The sequence below is a fragment of the Nerophis lumbriciformis genome, linkage group LG26 (assembly GCF_033978685.3).
Source record: "Nerophis lumbriciformis linkage group LG26, RoL_Nlum_v2.1, whole genome shotgun sequence".
In the NCBI taxonomy this organism is placed as follows: domain Eukaryota; kingdom Metazoa; phylum Chordata; class Actinopteri; order Syngnathiformes; family Syngnathidae; genus Nerophis; species Nerophis lumbriciformis.
The window spans coordinates 22,021,862-22,042,806 of record NC_084573.2 but is presented as its reverse complement, the minus strand read 5'-3'; the positions used below and the strand labels follow the sequence as shown (position 1 = coordinate 22,042,806).

Here is a 20,945-nt window from a genome sequence, read left to right as displayed (position 1 = left end):
TGTGTTTTAAACCACTAAAACAAAACAGTTGGGGTTTTAACACCCTTGTAATGAGTATTTCTGCTTCGGCTTATCTTTAGCCAGCTAAAAATGACTTGGGTCCTTGATAGGGAATGCGGGTTTGTAGTCCGGCTTAGTTGTGCGCCGCCAAGCCTTTGACAGGGAAGCAGCCTCTGTGAACAAACACTTTCAGTACAGGTAAGCACTTTTCATTTAAGTGGATAAAGTGAAGTTTGCGGAAAATATCTAGAGTACGCTATGACCGCCTGACAACTGTTCCAAACGGAGTGGAAAACTGTACGATGACCATGAACGCAATGCTGGCACTGGCAACAAGCTAACACGCTTGCAACATCCTCTCCTCTCGGTTAAAAACAAACCTTGTATTGTTATTTTTATTTTATTCTTGGAACACGTTGCTTTATTTTCATTTATATACGACCTTGAAACACGTCTCAACCTATTTTGTAGGTTAACGTGTAGGACGTTGTCAAGCTCGCACATCTAGGTGAAAGGTCACAGGCGGATCAGCGGCTTGAGTATACAGCTGTCAATTGAATCAAATTCTTAAAAATACGTAACGTATTAAAAGTTCGAATTTATGTCAATGACATTTTAATGTTTGTTTTATTTTGGGCGACGCGTATAGTTTACACGTCTATCTATAAGTTGTTACTCAAAGTCACCTGACCTGCGCAGTCACTACTTGTTAAGTTAAAGTTAAGATAAAGTACCAATGATTGTCACACACACACTAGGTGTGGTGAAATGTGTCCTCTGCATTTGACCCATCCTCTTGTTCACCCCCTGGGAGATGAGGGGAGCAGTGGGCAGCAGCGGTGCTGTGCCCGTGAATCATTTTTGGTGATTTAACCCCCAATTCCAACCCTTGATGCTGAGTGTCAAGCAGGGAGTTAATGGGTCCCATTTTTATAGTCTTTGGTTTGACTCGGCCGGTGTTTGAACTCACAACCTACCGATCTCAGGGCGGACACTCTAACCCAGGGGTCGGCAACCCGCGGCTCCGGAGCCGCATGCGGTTCTTTGATCACTCTGATGCGGCTCAGCTGCATGCTTTTTATTTATCTTTATTTATCTTTAATAGATTTATTACAATCTTTGGCAAGCTAGGTAATGTTTGCTGTGGTCTGGAACACATGGCACACAAAAAACTATCTGAAATGCAGGCAATATTACATACAGATAATGTGTCATGAGACATGCAAAACTAAATTATATACAAAGAGGATAAAAGTAAAGGATATTAAATGAGCTCAAATATACCTACAAATGAGGCATAATGATGCAATGTGAACATGCAGCTAGCCTAAATAGCATGTTAGCATTGATTAGCTTGCTGTCATGCAGTGACCAAATATGCCTGATTAGCACTCCAACAAATTAATAACATCAACAAACCTCACCTTTGTGCATTCACACACAGCATAAAACGTTTGGTGGACAAAATGAGACAAAGGAGTGGAAGACTTTACATATAAATAAACTGTTGCGTCACAGTCCACACTATGGTGAGTTCAAGAACCGCCGGAATTAGTAGGACAAAACGATGTTGACCAAATACTCTTATCAGTGAAGCATACACACAAACATATTAAACAGTGGCTTTTCTAACAATTGGGAAGGTTTGTGTTGTGTTTGTCCTCAAACAATAACATAATAAAACAAAAAAAATATTTTTCCATTTTCAATCCATTTTTAAAAATGCTCCAGGAAGCCACGAGGGCGGCACTAAAGAGCCCCGGGTTGCTGACCCCCGATATAAAGTATATATCATAATAAATCAACACAATCAATTAGTATGTTAAGTGGGTGTACATTTTGTAGCAATATGATTGATTTGTGTTTATGTTGCATACAGACCTATTTGAGTAACGCAATGGAGGCCATATTGAGTGTTGACAGCTATTAATGTACATGTATTAGGGGTGTAATGATGGATAGATCGATTTATATTCCTAAATTTCAAGTATAGCGATCTGTGGTTGGCAAGCTTGCTTTCCAAGAGATAGGTATTGATTCAAGATCGTTTCAAAAACTTTCAATTAAGTTTAGCACTTGTAATAATAAAGATTTTAAACGTTAAATGTTCCCGTCTGTGTGCCTTTAAGAGGTGGTGCTATTGTGTGTTACGTGTGCGAGTGTGGCAGTCTAATGAACTGAGTCCCCCGAGACACAGCTGGATTAAAAAAAAATACCAATAGCCGTATCATTTGTCCAGAATCTTTATGGTCTTCCTGGACCGACCCAAATAGGAAAAGGTACCAAAAATATACAGGTACTCCGTATACATCCCTAATTGTAACATGTGAGTTGTGTTGGCAATTGGTTACACAATTTACGTCGCTGCGCAATTTGACATGAGTTTGTAGCAGATATGATAGTTTAAAGGTTATTAAAGTTAAAAGTTGAAGTACCACTGATAGTCACACACACACCAGGTGTGGTGAAATTACCCTCTGCATTTGACCCATCCCCTTGTTCCACCACCTGGAAGGTGAGGGGTGCAGTGAGCAGCAGCGGTGGTTGCACTCGGGAATCATTGGTGATTTAACCCCCAATTCCAACCCTTGATTGATAAAGTCTTTGGGTTAGCCAAGTGCCTTTGCGACGTTACTAATAGTCTTCCTTTGCAGAACACGATGGCTACCATGCTACTGAAGTCAGTGCGTTGCTCCCCTGTCAGCTCTACCTGGGCTGTGCAGTTTGGTAAGTATAATACTCATCGTTCCAAAATACATCTGCAGAGGCGCCACATATTTAGTTTTGAAGTGGATTACGAGGAATATCTTTGTTTCAGCTGCACGATCCCTCGGTACGACAGCTCAGCTACATGCTCAAGGTAGCTGCTGCATCCACAATACAACCATAATGGAAGCAGTCTTCACAATATCACTTGATGCTAACCTTTGCAATTGTTTTCCCAGCTCAGGCAAAAAGCAAGAAGACACTGGCCCGCCCTGGCGTGAAGAACGTAGTGTTGGTCGAAGGAGTACGAACCCCTTTTCTATTGTCTGGAACTACGTATGTCTTTACTTTTAAACAAAGTTTTAATCTGACAAATGATCTCGGTAGCGTCAAACTGACTTTGCTGTGTGTTTACAGATATGCTGACCTCATGCCTCATGACTTGGCCAGGGCAGCGCTACAGTAAGTGTTCGATGCTACAGAGGTCCAGCTCGAAACACATAATCCGGTCCCAATATTTATCATAGCGAGCAATTGCATCAGCCTCTGTACTATGGATGTTTAACTAAATCATTTTGGGGGCCACATTAAAAAAAAAAAAGAAAAGCTAAGGACCTGGGTGCCGGACTTCTCCCTTCACTATTAACCTTATTTTGTATATGGACCCCAGCCCTCGTGGGCCCTATTTTGGGCCGCAAAAAACATCTTTCTCAGCTGTGGTCAGTATGGGCCGCTGTAATACACTTGTCCACCACTTGTGGCAGTAATGATAATAACACACAAACCGAAGAAGTCTGGAGCCAAAGTCATAGAGAAGTTTCTCAAGTGCAAAAATTATGATTAAAGTGGTGAAGCTGTATTTTTGTTTGCGCTAAAACATTTTTACAGTTTATTTAAGAAACATATATTACTATTCATTAGGGATGTGGGAAAAAATCGATTCGAATTCGAATCGCGAATCTCAAGTTGTGCGATTCAGAATCGATTCTCATTTAAAAAAAAATCTATTTATTTTTTTAATTAATTTATTTACATTTTTTTTAATTTTTTTTTTATTAATCAATCCAACAAAATACACAGCAATACCATAACAATGCAATCCGATTCCAAAACCAAACCCGACCCAGCAACACTCACAGAACAAACCAAAAGTAGTGAAACAAAAATGAATATTATCAACAACAGTATGAATATTAGTTACAATTTCAACATAGCAGTGATTAAAAATCCCTCATTGACATTATCATTACACATTTATAAAAAAAAAAAAAAAAAAGAACAATAGTGTCACAGTGGCTTACACTTGCATCGCATCTCATAAGCTTGACAACACACTGTGTCCAATATTTTCACAAAGATAAAATAAGTCATATTTTTGGTTCATTTAATAGTTAAAACAAATTTACATTATTGCAATCAGTTGATAAAACATTCTGCAGCATCGCGTGGACATCGGGGGCAGTACCTCTGGATTGGCAGACCGGGGTGGTGGTTCCTCTCTTTAAAAAGGGGAACCGGAGGGTGTGTTCTAACTATCGTGGGATCACACTCCTCAGCCTTCCCGGTAAGGTCTATTCAGGTGTACTGGAGAGGAGGCTACGCCAGATAGTCGAACCTCGGATTCAGGAGGAACAGTGTGGTTTTCGTCCTGGTCGTGGAACTGTGGACCAGCTCTATACTCTCGGCAGGGTCCTAGAGGGTGCATGGGAGTTTGCCCAACCAGTCTACATGTGCTTTGTGGACTTGGAGAAGGCATTCGACCGTGTCCCTCGGGAAGTCCTGTGGGGAGTGCTCAGAGAGTATGGTGTTTCGGACTGTGTGATTGTGGCGGTCCGCTCCCTGTATGATCAGTGTCAGAGCTTGGTTCGCATTGCCGGCAGTAAGTCGGACACGTTTCCGGTGAGGGTTGGACTCCGCCAAGGCTGCCCTTTGTCACCGATTCTGTTCATAACTTTTATGGACAGAATTTCTAGGCGCAGTCAAGGCGTTGAGGGGATCCGATTTGGTGGCTGCAGGATTAGGTCTCTGCTTTTTGCAGATGATGTGGTCCTGATGGCTTCATCTGGCCAGGATCTTCAGCTCTCACTAGATCGGTTCGCAGCTGAGTGTGAAGCGACTGGGATGAGAATCAGCACCTCCAAGTCCGAGTCCATGGTTCTCGCCCGGAAAAGGGTGGAGTGCCATCTTCGGGTTGGGGAGGAGATCTTGCCCCGAGTGGAGGAGTTCAAGTACCTCGGAGTCTTGTTCACGAGTGAGGGAAGAGTGGATCGTGAGATCGACAGGTGGATCGGTGCGGCGTCTTCAGTAATGCAGACGCTGTATCGATCCGTTGTGGTGAAGAAGGAGCTGAGCCGGAAGGCAAAGCTCTCAATTTACCGGTCGATCTACGTTCCCATCCTCACCTATGGTCATGAGCTTTGGGTTATGACCGAAAGGACAAGATCACGGGTACAAGCGGCTGAAATGAGTTTCCTCCGCCGGGTGGCGGGGCTCTCCCTTAGAGATAGGGTGAGAAGCTCTGTCATCCGGGGGGAGCTCAAAGTAAAGCCGCTGCTCCTCCACATCGAGAGGAGCCAGATGAGGTGGTTCGGGCATCTGGTCAGGATGCCACCCGAGCGCCTCCCTAGGGAGGTGTTTAGGGCACGTCCGACCGGTAGGAGGCCACGGGGAAGACCCAGGACACGTTGGGAAGACTATGTCTCCCGGCTGGCCTGGGAACGCCTCGGGATCCCCCGGGAGGAGCTGGACAAAGTGGCTGGGGAGAGGGAAGTCTGGGCTTCCCTGCTTAGGCTGCTGCCCCCGCGACCCGACCTTGGATAAGCGGAAGAAGATGGATGGATGGATGGATGGATGGATGATAAAACATTGTCCTTTAAAATTATAAAAGCTTTTTACAAAAATCTACTACTCTGCTTGCATGTCAGCAGACTGGGGTAGATCCTGCTGAAATCCTATGTATTGAATGAATAGAGAATCGTTTTGAATCGGGAAAAAAATCGTTTTTGAATCGAGAAGCGTGTTGAATTGAAAAAAATCGATTTTGAATCGAATCGTGACCCCAAGAATCGATATTGAATCGAATCGTGGGACACCCAAAGATTCACAGCCCTACCATTCATCATTAATGTTGTTAGAATGTATTTATTCTAGCACTGTAATTTTGCAGTATATTTGCAGCCTGACCTAAGAGCCTTGACAATAATCTAATTCAGTGTTAATATTTGAGTGGGCCCTGAGGTTAAAAAGTTTAAGAACCCCTGCTATAGAATATACAGTAGACATTAGATTGTGGTCTATTTATTTTGTCAGTTACAGGAGCAAGTTGCTATTTTTAACGACCTTCTGCAAAAAAAAAAGCTAGTCAAAGATCATCTCTATGACAGCTCTCTAGTGTTTTTTTTAGAATCTGCTGCAAAAATCTGAGAATATTTTTGAATTGCTTAAATGCTGACAAAGAGGACCTAAAATGGAACCTTGAGGAACACTATAGGTATAAAATACTATAATATAGAACTGGGAGATATGGCTGAAGAACTGTATCATGACATATACGTGTTTTATCTCGATAATTATTGATAATTTTTATGACCTATTGAACCAGGAGAAAAATATAATAAATGGAAACATTTTTATTTAAAATTTAACCTTATAATCCCCTTAACTATCTGGACAGAAAGGAAAGGAAATGTCAACACAACCATGGAAAATACTCAATGTAATTGACATTCTAAAATCACGTTGAACAGTTATAACACAATAACCTCCTAAAATTAAGTTGCAAAAATAAGCAATATGTAAGAAATGCTCACTAAAGTGTAAGAAAATAGTGCAAAGTGTGAAAATGTAAACAAAGAAACCTGAGAACAACTATTTCATGGGTGAGCAGGGCTGACAAAGGTGGTGTGGTATTACTGGTTACAAGCGTATTGGTCTAACTACAGTCCATTTTGAAAAAATCTATATATATATCCATCCATCCATTTTCTACCGCTTATTCCCTTCGGGGTCGCGGGGGGCGCTGGAGCCTATCTCAGCTACAATCGGGCGGAAGGCGGGGTACACCCTGGACAAGTCGCCACCTCATCGCAGGGCCAACACAGATAGACAGACAACATTCACACTTGCATTCACACACTAGGGCCAATTTAGTGTTGCCAATCAACCTATCCCCAGGTGCATGTCTTTGGAGGTGGGAGGAAGCCGCAGTACCCGGAGGGAACCCACGCAGTCTCGGGGAGAACATGCAAACTCCACACAGAAAGATCCCGAGCCTGGGATTGAACCCCAGACTACTCAGCACCTTCTTATTGTGAGGCAGACGCACTAACCCCTCTACCACCGTGCTGCCCTCTATATATATATATATATATATATATATATATATATATATATATATATATATAAAAAAAAAAACTGCCATACTGTCGAGGTGACTTGTCCAGTTTTATCCACAATTCAAGCGCGTGCCTCTGTTCATGCAAACAACCATGCTTTGCAACTTCCTGTTTCTACTGATCAAGAAAAAATAATTTTTATCCAACACATTTTTCATTGACAAGGACTGTGTCTACAGCAATATATATTATGATTTTATCGCCCAGCCCTATTAAAATAAACAAATTAGTTGAACAAATTAATCTGACTTCATCTCAAGTAAACAAGCTATGCCTGTGCGAAGATAAAATCCACAGATTTTTTACAAAAAACTCGATTTCCGATTTTTTTCCCCTACTTTTTAAAGAAACCGTTTTTGTTTACAACTAGTAGTTTGAAATGACACTGCATACACTGCATCTTACTGTTAACAAAATTATAATTTGTATAATGTTGTTCTTTTTAGACCAGGTACAAATTGTACTTTTTATAGAATAATTTTCAAATTTAAATAAGATCTTCCCTTAAGAACCAATACTTCTGCTTGAACAACATATTTTTGTTATCAAAAATGCAGCATTGCACATTGCATGCAAATAAATAATCTCCAATATTGAGATTAATAAACTGCCAACTGTAAACTTCTGTTTTGAATAACATACTTCTGTAAATAAAAATGGTTGCATTAAACATGTCCACATAAATAATGAAGTAAAACTTTGAGAGGACTATTGTTTGTTTCAGTAAGTAGATAAACACATTTGTTTTCATTCACACATCTTGGCGGTGTGTAGAGCGACTACTTTAGTGATTGCTTTACGCATTGTGCTTCTTTCTCATCATACATACTTTGTGTAAATGATTCCACCATAGTAAGGTGATTTTTAGCCCGTAGTTTGTTTGTTTGTTGCGTCTTGTTCGCCTCGTAAGGAGTTGTATTTCCCGCACTCGGCTGGAGGCTTTGGTTTCAGATGCTGTTTTTTGTTGTGCTCCTGCCTTTTTGAAACAACCTTTTTTCCCTGTCTGTTGCCACTAAACCAAAGTGATGACAACACTTTTCTTTTCTTTAGAACAAACCTCCCACTCTTGTTAGCGTTAGCATTAGCCATGTTTTACTATGTGTGCCGCTCAGGAATTAAGGGGACAGCACAAGCTACGCAAGCTCCTTAGAGGCCAAAAGTATGCCAGAGCAAGAGGAGGAATAAAAACTGCTTTTTTTTAAATTCCTAAATCGCCTGCAACAAAAAGCTAAAATCGATATATCGCACAGGCCTAAAACAAGCTACAACAACACCTTGGTTACATAAGTCACATTACGAAAAAAATTGTTGCTCACAAGGGGTGCCTTGAGGAACGCCTCAGTTATGTAAATCACAAGTTTGGACCTCAGTGTTCTCTTTGCTAGGAATGTTAAAATGTCAATGCAATGATCTGCCACTGTGTTTACAGTGGTCCAATACAAAATGTTTTGAATTGAACTTGGGGGCCGGTATGGCGTCATTTCCGGGCCGCCAGTTGAATAGCCCTGCTCTATACTATGACTCTATTTTGTTTTTTATTAGGGGTCTGCTGCACAAGACAGGTATTCCTAAAGATGCTGTGGACTACATCATCTACGGAACTGTGATTCAGGAAGTCAAGACAAGCAATGTAGCAAGAGAGGTATTAAAACGCACACGTTTCAGATGTACCGCAAGCTGCTGTTGGGTTGTTAATCAGTGTCATGCTTTTACTCAGGCTGCGCTGGGTGCAGGCTTCTCTGACAAGATTCCAGCTCACACCGTCACCATGGCCTGCATCTCCTCCAACCAGGCAATGACCTCGGGTATGTCTCAAATCAACGATAAGTGCCATTAATATAATGGCAATTCTCAAACTGCTTGTTCGGAACAAGGCAAAGGTTTTATCAATATCTCCTGTATGCGGTTTGAATTCACATTTTCAGCACTCAGGGGATCCCAAATACACAAAAAACATTGCCATCGGGCAAGAAAAGTGGGTTTTGCATAACATGGCCCCTTTTTAAAGTTTTTTTTATTTTATTTTGCAATCGTTCACAATCATTATTAGAGACAATAAGATAAATGTTTTGGGGGGATTTTGCGTTCTAAAAATCTGCTCGTTCTAGGTGGCTAGCAATGCAGCCAATGGGAGCAATCCATTCTACCTTTTAAATTACTTTGAAATGCTTTTTAAAAACCGTCAACTATACTTCATTTACGTTCCATAACCTGTATAATAACCAAGCTGTAGCAACATTGTTATTGTAAAGCGAACACTGGGAAACTGTTTTTCTAGCGTAGTAACACATCGGCATGCTTCAGTATTAGCTGTAAAAGCTCGCTACGGAAAGAGATAAGCTGGCTTCTACGTCAGCAAGAAACGCGTTTTGAGTTTGTGATGCACAACACAAAGCGATAAGACACTAATCTTTCTGACTGAATAACATGAACAATCATATTACAGTATCTGTAAAATATTATCCCACATTTCATGTTTTGTTTGTACAAAGCTAGTCGGACAGTGCATGTACTGTAGTTGTACTAACACATATTACCTGCTGTGTGTATCATGATCAATATTATAGTGACTCGCTCAGTGGAAAGTCGTGCGTTTGGTCCACCTGGCCAGGGACTTTTTTCCGGTTTATTTGGGTAATCCCTCCATTTATGTTGAAATAACTTGGCTTCAAATTCCACATTTACGGCTTTGTGTCACGCCGACCTCTCTCTCCTGCTTCCGGTTGCTCCAATGTCTCAGCCTTCCTTCTTGCTCGCTTCTATAAGCAGTAGTTCATCATTCGTATGTTCAGCTTCAAAAAGATAAGGTTGTGAATCCTTATTTGACCAAAAATAGTTGTCTTTGTTGTTTATTACCATGTCTGCAATGATTAGAGTACACTTGCTTTCTGGAAGTAGGAACACAGAACTCAGACGTGGCTGCTATGGAAACGTAATTCAGTGCGTGGAAGACATGATTAAAATGACCAAAATATGGTAAATATTCAACAAATTACATATTGTTATGAACATTATATGTAGACTTGCAGTGTGTATATAAAACGTTGATGGAGGGTTTTGAAGTTGTTTTAGAGGACTTTGAAGGCTACAACGGTGACTACCATTAACCTTAATATTCTAATAATAAAAAAAGGACTTCAATCAATCAGTTTATTTATATAGCCCTAAATCACAAGTGTCTCAAAGGGCTGCACAAGCCACAACGACATCCTCGGTTCAGATCCCACATAAGGGCAAGGAAAAACTCACAACCCATTGGGATGTCAATGAGAATGACTAACCTTGGAGAGGACCGCAGATGTGGGTGACCCCCCCTCTCTAGGGGAGACCGGATGCAATGAACGTCAAAGTGGGTCTAGCATAATATTGTGAGAGTCCAGTGCATAGTGGATCTAACATAATAGTGAGAGTCCAGTCCATAGTGGGGCCAGCAGGAGACCATTCCGAGCGGAGACGGGTCTGCAGCGCAGAGATGTCCCCAACCGATGCACAGGCGAGCGGTCCACCCCGGGTCCCGACTCTGGACAGCCAGCACTTCATCCATAGCCACCGGACCTTCTGTTCTTGTCTCTCATAATGATTTTGAACGATTGGGAAAATTCTAAATAAAAAATAAAGTGCTGTTCCCATTTAAGTTGTTGGATGGTGTAAAACCATAAGTGAAAGCAGAATAGCTCAATCCTCTTTAACAGAAATGTTTCCTATTGTTGTTTTACGCCACGTTACGGCGTCTGACCTGATTTTGTCTTCGGTCCAGCGGTTGGTCTAATTGCTGCCGGCCAGTGTGACGCCGTCGTGGCAGGCGGAGTCGAGTTCATGTCCGACGTTCCTATCCGTCACAGCCGCAAGATGAGGAAGACCATGCTTTCGCTCAACAAGGCTAAGACCCTCGGCCAGAGGCTCGGCTTGATTGGCAGCATCCGCATGGGGCACTTCGCACCAGAGGTACAGTATATACTTAGCAAATACACTGTAAGAGTTGTATTACATTTATGATAGCGCACCTTTTATCTGCTGTGTGCACGTGTAGCTTCCTGCTGTAGCAGAGTTCTCCACAGCGGAAACGATGGGCCACAGCGCCGACCGTCTGGCTGCTGCATTTGGAGTATCCAGAGTGGAGCAGGATGAGTTCGCTCTGCGATCGCACTCGCTGGCCAAAAAGGCCCAGGATGAAGGTCTGCTGCAGGATGTCATCCCCTTTAAAGTGCCAGGTAAAATTTGAACATCAACCTCATTTACATGCGACAGTAGATCTTTGCACTTGACGATCACTCCAGCAGTACAAAGAGCGGACCTCAGCCAAATTACCTCTAGGTCATGTTCCAATTTTCACTGCCAACAAAGAAATTGTCTCAAAATGCTCCTTTGCAAATAAAGTAAGGCAATATTTTTCCAAAAATGTGATAGCTTGATGATAATATCCATTGGCTTTGCTATTGTCATGCTATTGATTAGCATTAGCGATTTTACATGGCGATATGGGGCAGCGTGGCTCGGTTGTTAGAGCGGCCGTGCCAGCAACTTAAGGGTTCCAGGTTCGATTCCCGCGTCCGCAATCCTAGTCACAGCTGTTGTGTCGTTGGGCAAGACACTACCCACCTGCTCCCAGTGCCACCCACACTAGTTTAAATGTAACTTAAATATGTAGATAATGGGTTTCACTATGTTAAATGCTTTGAGTCACTATAGACAAGCGGTATAAAAATATAATTCTCTTCACGTAATACTTCCAACACCTGCAGATTTGTTAATGAAAACTACATTTAAGATGCAAGTTACAATCAAACAGCTGGTGCTTAATAAGTACAATACTTACAGTATTAACATTTGTTAGGGCGCAACAAAACCCCCATACCATAAGCAATACACTACTGCCATCTAACGTCTTGGACTTGCAACTTAATGTCATATTTGAAAATGATAATACAAAATAGCAACTGGACATCCGTTAATAAATCAGTTAATTTTTAAATGTTGTAACAAAAAATTTGATTTTATTATCAAAAACCATTTATTTATTAACAGACACAAAAGTAAGAAATCTGTACCAGTATCGATTTCCAGGTACCGGTAATTGGTACCGTATCAATTCAAATGTCAACGGTACCAGTATCGATTCCCAGGTACCGGTAATTGGTACCGTATCAATTCAAATGTCAACGGTACCCATCCCTATTGAACAGTGGATGGACCAATTTCGAGTCCCGATCCAATACTTTGACAGTAGATTATAAAACTAAAAACGTTTATAGTAAGTTACAAATGTGAAACATACCACTTTTACACTTACATTTTTAATTTGCCGGTATTGTTGTAAATCAGATGATGTACTCAATGCTACATTAAATTTTTTTACGTACAAATTACAATAAACAAGCAAAAAATTGTTAGGTTTAGTAATAACAACAGGAAAAATATCGATCTAATTACTTTAGTATTGTTGATATACTAATACCATAGTAGATATCGATAGTATCAACATTTGGATTGATCACTCCTACTCTACATGTAAGCCTTAGCGATTATCTTCTAATTTCGTCCTGCTCGGTGTGTGTGTAGCATGCTTAGACATTACTTTTCCTCTAGTCCTCCAGAGATAATGATACGTGGAAGAAACTTTTATTTTCCGCCATAGTGGTAAGAATTAGTATCTTAGAAGCAGCTTCGCACTGTGGATAAACAACGCGATCGTTGCAGCTGGCCACTCAAATTCAAACACAGTTGGAGTCACACAGTATTTAAACACAACAAAACTGAGTGACCAACGGATTCTTTGTTTGGGCTCTTAATTCTGTGGAATGATACACGGGCAAACAGCCAAGTCGTACGAAAAGTGGGGCGTACAAGTAGCACTGTGCAAGTTTGGGCGGGTAATCCAAAAATAAATTAATCGTACGATAAATATAAATTACCTCAATAATTATGCTGAAGTCTTTAAATTGCCACGTCTGTGTGTTTTTCTTTGTCTCCTGCTTTCAAACAGAGTGCAAGAGAATTCACTCTGCATCCCTCTCAGCTAGGGCTGCAACGATTAGTAACTTAAGCTGTATTTAGAAGTCGATGGAAAAATTAAAGACATTAAATTTGTGTACGCTTTATTATCTGATCAGTCGACTAATCATTAAGATAACCAACCGTTGACTAATCGACTATCAAAATAATCGTTAGTTGCAGCCCTACTGTCAGCACATAAACGTGTTTGTTCAATAGCAGAATTCAATAAATCGAGAGAATCCTCTTGTCAGTTAGCCACAATCTTTGTCCGTGTGGGTGGAGGCGGGGCTGCTATCTTAAACACAGGATGTATTGACAGAGCCTTGCTAGTCGCTTGTGAGAAGAACCGCAAATTAACAAAAATTAGCAGGACAAAGGATGATTCCAATGCCAAATGTCATGGTGTGGGAATATTTCAGCTTCAACTCAGTGAGCAAGATGAGCCCATAAACACAATCTGCCAAATTAGTTAGAAAGTTATGGCAACAAAAAAAGACAACAAAACAAACCACTTGACCCAGTTTTTCAATGTAGGGTAAAACAGTACTTCAAAATGTACAATAATTGCTGACGGCAATTTTTGGTAACACAGGTTAAAAGTAAATTCTATTTATTTGTTTACTTATTTCAGGGAAATTTAAAGTTATTACTAATGCGAAATTAAATTTTTTTGCGTATGAAAGTGTTACTTGCATACCGTATTTTTCGGACTATAAGTCGCAGTTTTTTTCATAGTTTGGCCGGGCTCCAGTGCGACTTATATATGTTTTTTTCCTTTTTTTATTATGCATTTTCGGCAGGTGCGACTTATACTCCGAAAAATACGGTAATTATTATATATTCTGACTATGTTAGTGCCTAATATGGCCTTAAAATAATGCTGATAATAAGTGTCTATCGGCAAAATTTTGTGAAACAATTAATTCTGGTGAGCGATATAATGGCCTTACCTGACGAGGAATGTAACAATTACAGGTATAATTATAAACCGCTGTAACATTCCTGACGGTTAGTATTACCGATTTAAATATGAATTATCGTAAAATCGTATTTAATTACCACAAGTTGACAAATTTAGTGATGCTGCCCCTTTCAGCGAGCCCACTAATGTCTGGCTACCTTAAATGCTAGCTTGAATACAAGACATTATTAGTGTTTTAAAACATTCAGTGTGTGTTTAAGTACTTTTTGTGCACATCTGACAATACTGTGATAATTGTCATAATATTGGTCACAATAACCGTGATGTGAAATGTTCATATTGTTACATCCCTAAGGCATATTGCCACTGTTTACGGACACACTCATACTTACATTTCCCCTCAACAACCCACTTCAAATAGCATTTTGTCCTCTTTCGAAACATAATTACATGTACAAAGTGTATCTTGAAGCACATTATTGAGGAGGAGAAGAAGATGCATGTGGTAACTGCATGCATAAAAATAATAAAGGATATAGGATAGATTTTTATTTCAAATGGGGAAATCATATGGTTGCAATGCAGATGTTTACATACAGAAACAAAATGAAACGATATGGAAAAACTAGTAGTAAATAATACGTATTGCACACTATCGATTGCACTATGTATAGATGTATAATAAAACCAAAACACTATCTTAACACCCATACAATAATGAAGTACTAGTAAATAAATATAAAGAATGCTGTAAAAAAAAACACAAAATATGATATTTAATTTGTGTCTTTTCAGGCAGGGACATTGTTTCCAAGGACAACGGTATCCGTCCATCCTCCATGGAGCAGTTGGCCAAACTGAGACCAGCCTTCGTTAAACCTCACGGCACAGTCACCGCCGCCAACTCCTCCTTCCTGGTAAGCACATTCACCTCGGTGCAACTTTTGTGGGGTCCAGTGATGTTTTCATGCATAATGGTGCTTTCAGACCGACGGTGCCTCTGCTGTGCTAATCATGTCCGAAGAGAAAGCTCTAGCGATGGGTTACAAGCCTAAGGCCTACCTGAGGTAGCTGTGTCTGCTCTTGGTTTATTTAGTTTCCCACAATTTACACTTTGTTGATCTTTTCTTATTTGCTTCCTTGCAGAGACTTTGTCTACGTGTCTCAGGATCCTAAAGATCAGCTGCTGCTCGGGTGAGTCTCTTGGGTTTCCATCACCATCTACCTCCTTTTTAGGGCTAATTGACAGTTGACAGGTGTAAATGAGAGTAGTTGTTTATCTATATGTGCCCTTTTAGCTGGGATAGGCTCCAGTCCACCTGTGAACCAGTATAGAAAATAATAGGGGTGTCAAACATTTTTTATTTTAGAATGAATCGCGATTCTTATTTGAAACTATTTTTAATCGATTAAAATAATCAAAAATGTATTTTTAAGTATTTATTTATTTTAATCTGTCCTGTGCAGCCCCTCAGGCAAATCATATTGTTGATGTAGAATATAGATGATCATATCTACTGTACAGATTTACTTTAGAAAAGAGAAGTGTTGCATACTTCTCTTGTTGCCTTATTTGTATTTGACTTTATTAAATGTTTGGGTAGAATTTTATTAAACAAAATCAGTTTTCTTTTAAGTAATATAGAAATTTATCACAGCTGTTTATATAGTTTATTGAGGAATGTAGTTAATCATGGAACTGGCACCCAATGTTATTAAAAAGTACTGTCTTTGAATCGAGAATCGTTTTGAATAGATTCTGAATCGAATAGTTACCCCCAAGAATCAAATCGAATTGTGTGATGCCTAAAAATTCACAGCCCGAGAAAGTAGTATATCTTACATTTTGGTACGGGTGCTGTTCACATTTAAATCGGAACGATGCTAATTACGGTACCTGGGAATCGATACCGCTACTCAATGGTAACAATTTTCGGTACTTTTGTGTGTGTTGTTAAATGTTAATAATTTTGGATCATCAAATGTAATTCTTTATTGCAAGTTTTAAACATGAGCTCATTATGATAACTGCTGTCCAGGTGTTATATCTCGTTTTATTAACACATTTCTGAGTCTCATTTGCAAGTATGACAAAAAGCTGCAAGTCCGAGACGTTAGATGGCAGTAGTATATGGTGTTGTTCGTTTTTGCTGAATTCAATGTTTTGTTGTGCCATAAAGTGTTAATACTGTAAGTGTTGTACTTTTTTATTACGCACAAGCTGTTTGATTCTAACATGCATTAGTTGTAGTTTTTATGACCAAAATTGAAGGTGTTGAAACCGCCATGTAAAATGGCTAATGCTAATCAGTAACATGTCAACAGCAAAGCCAATGTATGTTTGCATCAAGCTAGTGATTTTTTGGAAAAGTGGAGCCTTACTTAACTTACATCCGAGCGTTTTTTGAGTCTGTTTCCTTGTTGGCATTGGAAATTGCAACATTACCTAGAGGTAGTTTGGCTGAGTCCGCTCTCGTCACGCGCAACCAAGGTACCGTAACATGGCACAGTTGGATTTGACGTGAATCGGTGCCTGGTAGCACAAGCGGGATTTAGTGCCAAAAAACGTACCGGTTTTGTTACCAATCCCTACTTACAGTACCTTTTTAATATATTGTCTATGTACTTTTTTTATGTAAGATAAAACTCCTCTCTGACCCTTTCAGACCAACATACGGTACACCCAAGGTTCTGGAACGTGCTGGTTTGACCATGAATGACATCGATGTGTTTGAGTTCCACGAGGCGTTTGCAGTAAGATCCTAAATATTCTGTGCTTGGGCTTTAAGATTGTGATAACCAAGATTCTTACTGGATTAAATGCTATGTTTTTGTGTATTAATTAAAAATGTATATTAATCCTAAAATAATATGTTCTAGGGTCAGATAATGGCAAATCTGAAGGCTATGGACTCTGACTGGTTCGCCCAGACATACATGGGCAGAAAATCAAAGGTAAACATACTTATCAGCTGTCTTTGTTCTAGAATTAGTATTTATGTTCATCTATAGATAGATAGATAGTACTTAAATTATACAAAGTATTTTCAGTATTGTCTATACCAAATACCTTACAACACTTTTTTCTCTGCAAGTCGTGTCAATTCTCGGCCCCTGAGCACTGAGAAAGAACGCCTGCTATCCTAGAAAAATAAACAACTGCTAATGGAAGTGTGTCAGTGTAGCAGAACTCTTCACAACTCTTCTCTGGTTTGCCAAAGAATAAGACGTATCAGAAATTATCTGCAATGCCACTTTTTTCGCTGTATTTATTGAGTAGATGTGCATGTTTAAATGTGAAAGAGTGTATCTTGCGTCATGAAATGAAATACAAGCAATCGCGAAAGTATTTGCCACGCGAGTGAGAGCCGAGATCCGCCTCCACAAGCCCAGGGAGTGTACATTACCACAGCCTGCAGAAAACCTCCAGTTAGTGTTCAACCCGAGCTTTATCACTTCTGTAAGTGCTAAGAAAACTCCGCTTGGAGACACTCTTCTGTCGTTTGGCAACATTTTGAACACCACTGCCTTTCTTCTTTCATTTGCTGAACACAGCTCTTGTTATGGGCCCTTGGTGCAATGTAATAATTAACAAAAAAAAACAGCAACAAGGGGAGAAAAGGAAAAAGTAGCCTAATGAGAAAAAGGCTGTTACTAATAATTAATAAAAACACCAAACTTAAACTTTTAAAAACATGGTTAACCTTATTATTAGCCTATTTCCTTAAAATTACATGATTCATTGTAGGAATATTAGGAGCAAGGTTGTTTATGTAGTTGAAGGCACCACATCACTGCTGTTTTTTTTTTTTTTTTTATAGAATATAGAATAGTTGACTATTGTTATTTATGATTATTTTTATAATTACAGTATTGTTTTCTTTTTTATGTTTAGTTACCTCTTCGCAGCTGCTACTGCAATTTCAATTCTGTGCAAAAAGATGTTGAAGCACAGCGATCTTAAATACTTGATACTTTAAAACAGTTTCAATTAGGGTTGTCCCGATACCAATATTTTGGTACCAGTGTCAAAATGTATTTCAATACTTATTGATAGTTTTAAAAATAAAAGGGCGACACAAAAAAATTTCTTTTTTGATTTTATATTAACAAAAAGTCTTATGATACATGAAACAAAAGGTTCATATCGCACTCAAAAAACAAATTAGAAGGCATTAAGTACATTTTGGCTTTTTTTGAAGCACTCAGAAAACAAATTTACAATTGTATATATTTAGCCTACAATCATTTAGAATAGAAAGCGGTATTGACATTGTACGCTTCATGATTTAGGGTTGCCACTCTTGGTCTGTGCTTGAAGAAAAATACAATATACATACTGAAAACAGTACTATGGATAAAAGTACACCGATAGGACACGTAGCAGGAAATACAATAAATAAATACTGAAAACAATACTATGGATAAACGTACACAGATAAGACATGTAACGGGTAAAAACACAGATTGTTAAAGATAAAATACAAATTGTAGCTATTTGGTACAAAATTCAGTCATTTAATTTGCATTAGATTACGTGACGTGGGCGGTTTTGACTCCACTAATATTTGGCATCAAGCCAAACAGCCGTGTCCGCGTCTACATATCTGTATGTGTACAACAAGAGAGCTGATACTCATTTTGCAGGTCTGGATGATTATTTACATATTTCCCAAGTTTGATTCGCAGGTGGAAAGACTGTCTTTCCACATTTGTCGAGGCATGTTTTAAAGCACAGCTTGCAGAGTGCCGTCACCTTGATCGATTGTTTTGAACCCCAAATTCCTCCATATTGCGCTTCACGTACCCGCTTTATTAACAAGTAGAATTGCCTTTTGTCATTTTCCTCTCCACACTGTTTCTGCTTGTGCAGTCTGAGTGTGTGCGCGCTGACACACTGAACATGCTCCTCAGCTCTGTACGTCACCGCCACACGGCAGCATGTGGTTGAAAAAAAGTACCGGTGTTTTTTGAAGGCAGTATAGTACCGTTTTCAATTCATTAGTACCGCAGTACTTTTAGTACCTGTATACTGTACAACTCTAGTTTCAATGAAGTAGTGGATTTTAAAGTACTTAGATTCAGTTCATTTTTATCGAGAATTGTGGAAATTCACAAGTATCTATCGACTACTAAAATTCTGGTATCCTGACAACCTCACTGACCTAATATCTTCTAACAGGTGGGTACTCCTCCTATGGAGAAGTTCAACAACTGGGGAGGCTCTCTGTCTCTGGGTCATCCGTTCGGTGCCACCGGCTGCAGACTGGTCACCACGGTCGCACACAGACTCCAGAAAGATGGAGGACAGTACGGTCTGGTGGCGGCATGTGCTGCAGGAGGACAGGTGAGCCATGGCGCTTCACCGCTTCATCAACCTTTTGTTGACTGTTGACATGTTTTTTTTTCCTAGGGCCACGCCATGGTGATTGAAGCCTACCCGCAGTAAAACATGGACATTACCACCGCTTGCATCCGCTTCATCACGAGAACAACACACACCACTGGGTGTGTACAGTTTGCCTTGATTAGACAGGAGTCAATCTGCGTTTGTGTGTGTGTGTTTCCGAGAGAAATAGCGAGCGAGAAGAACATTGTGTGAATGGCTGTTAATTTATAGCAGTGAAATATCAAGGAATGTTGCTGCCGTTGGTTTGACGCACTTGCAGGAGCATCATGTCAACTCTTTGAGTCCAATGTAACATAGCAAAGTTTAAGGCCTTAAGATGAACTGAATTTATGCCCTATGTACATGTTAGAATATTGTTTTTCTTACAAACTGTTGGAATTAAATGAGATGATACAGAGCAAATACTCACCGTGTTTATTCTACTTTTGCTATACACTGATAAGGATTTTGTTTGCTATTTTTTTTTCCCAATGTATGAAGAATGATACTACTTGGGTGGAACATATCGGAGTAGAATGCATTACTCGGGTCAGGAAAAGCGAGGTACAAATGCAGAAGGTGGTACAGAAGTTGCATTAAATAATAAAAGCCAACTGTAACAGTCATTTTGTCTTTATTGTTACCAAGTAAGCCTAAAAATGATATACCGTATTTTTCGGACTATAAGTCTCAGTTTTTTTCATAGTTTGGCCGGGGGTGCGACTTATAGTCAGGAGCGACTTATGTGTGAAAATATTAACACATTACCGTAAAATATCAAATATTATTTAGCTCATTCACGTAAGAGACTAGACGTATAAGATTTCATGGGATTTAGCGATTAGGAGTGACAGATTGTTTGGTAAACGTATAGCATGTTCTATATGTTATAGTTATTTGAATGACTCTTACCATAATATGTTACGTTAACATACCAGGCACGTCTCAGTTGGTTATTTATGCCTCATATAACGTACACTTATTCAGCCTGTTGTTCACTATTCTTTATTTATTTTAAATTGCCTTTCAAATGTCTATTCTTGGTGTTGGGTTTTATCAAATAAATTTCCCCCAAAAATGCGACTTATACTCCAGTGCGACTTATGTTTTTTTCCTTCTTTATTATGCATTTTAGGCCGGTGCGACTTATACTCCGGAGCGACTTATACTACGAAAAATACGGTACCTGTAAAAAGTTCCTTAAATATCCTCATTCATTTGTCTTTATTATGTCATGTTGAATAAGTCTTTTAGAACTAATACATAATATATTTTGGTGCTTTTAACCATTTGGAAGGCCAGTGTGTTTGACATGCCACTGTTTATTACTATATAATAATTACACACTGTTTAAAATCTTACACACTAATCACAAACAAATGCACTTTCATCATTTCAGCAGCAAGGCACCTTCGCAGAAAAGGTAACATGTTGCTGCATGCCTTGAATGGTGGCAAAGTAGTGCCATCTAGTGGACAAACAGAAGAATTACATACATCAAGTGCAAATTTAAACCCTAATAGAGGTGTCAAAGGTGTTT

The 20,945-nt window shown here is 39.6% G+C and overlaps 1 protein-coding gene across 1 annotated transcript; it reads left to right on the top strand.

Moving 5' to 3' along the window:
- The first annotated feature begins 43 nt into the window (after positions 1-43).
- On the top strand, positions 44-20,031 carry hadhb (hydroxyacyl-CoA dehydrogenase trifunctional multienzyme complex subunit beta). The gene is made up of 16 exons (XM_061987187.2): positions 44-198; positions 2,655-2,727; positions 2,819-2,860; positions 2,946-3,042; positions 3,124-3,168; positions 8,643-8,742; positions 8,818-8,905; positions 10,858-11,045; positions 11,131-11,311; positions 14,812-14,933; positions 15,004-15,083; positions 15,163-15,210; positions 16,683-16,770; positions 16,897-16,971; positions 19,199-19,363; positions 19,430-20,031. Exons 2-16 carry the CDS (start codon positions 2,661-2,663, stop codon positions 19,463-19,465), a joined length of 1,422 nt encoding a protein of 473 aa, XP_061843171.2. The 5' UTR covers positions 44-198; positions 2,655-2,660; the 3' UTR covers positions 19,466-20,031.
- Positions 20,032-20,945: the final 914 nt, after the last annotated feature.

Coding starts and splice junctions, on each gene's coding strand:
- hadhb (XM_061987187.2), top strand. CDS start 2,661: ATGGCTACCATGCTACTGAAGTCAGTGCGTTGCTCCCCTGTCAGCTCT. Junction 11,312..14,811: donor CATCCCCTTTAAAGTGCCAG/GTAAAATTTGAA, acceptor GTGTCTTTTCAG/GCAGGGACATTGTTTCCAAG. Junction 15,084..15,162: donor AAGCCTAAGGCCTACCTGAG/GTAGCTGTGTCT, acceptor GCTTCCTTGCAG/AGACTTTGTCTACGTGTCTC.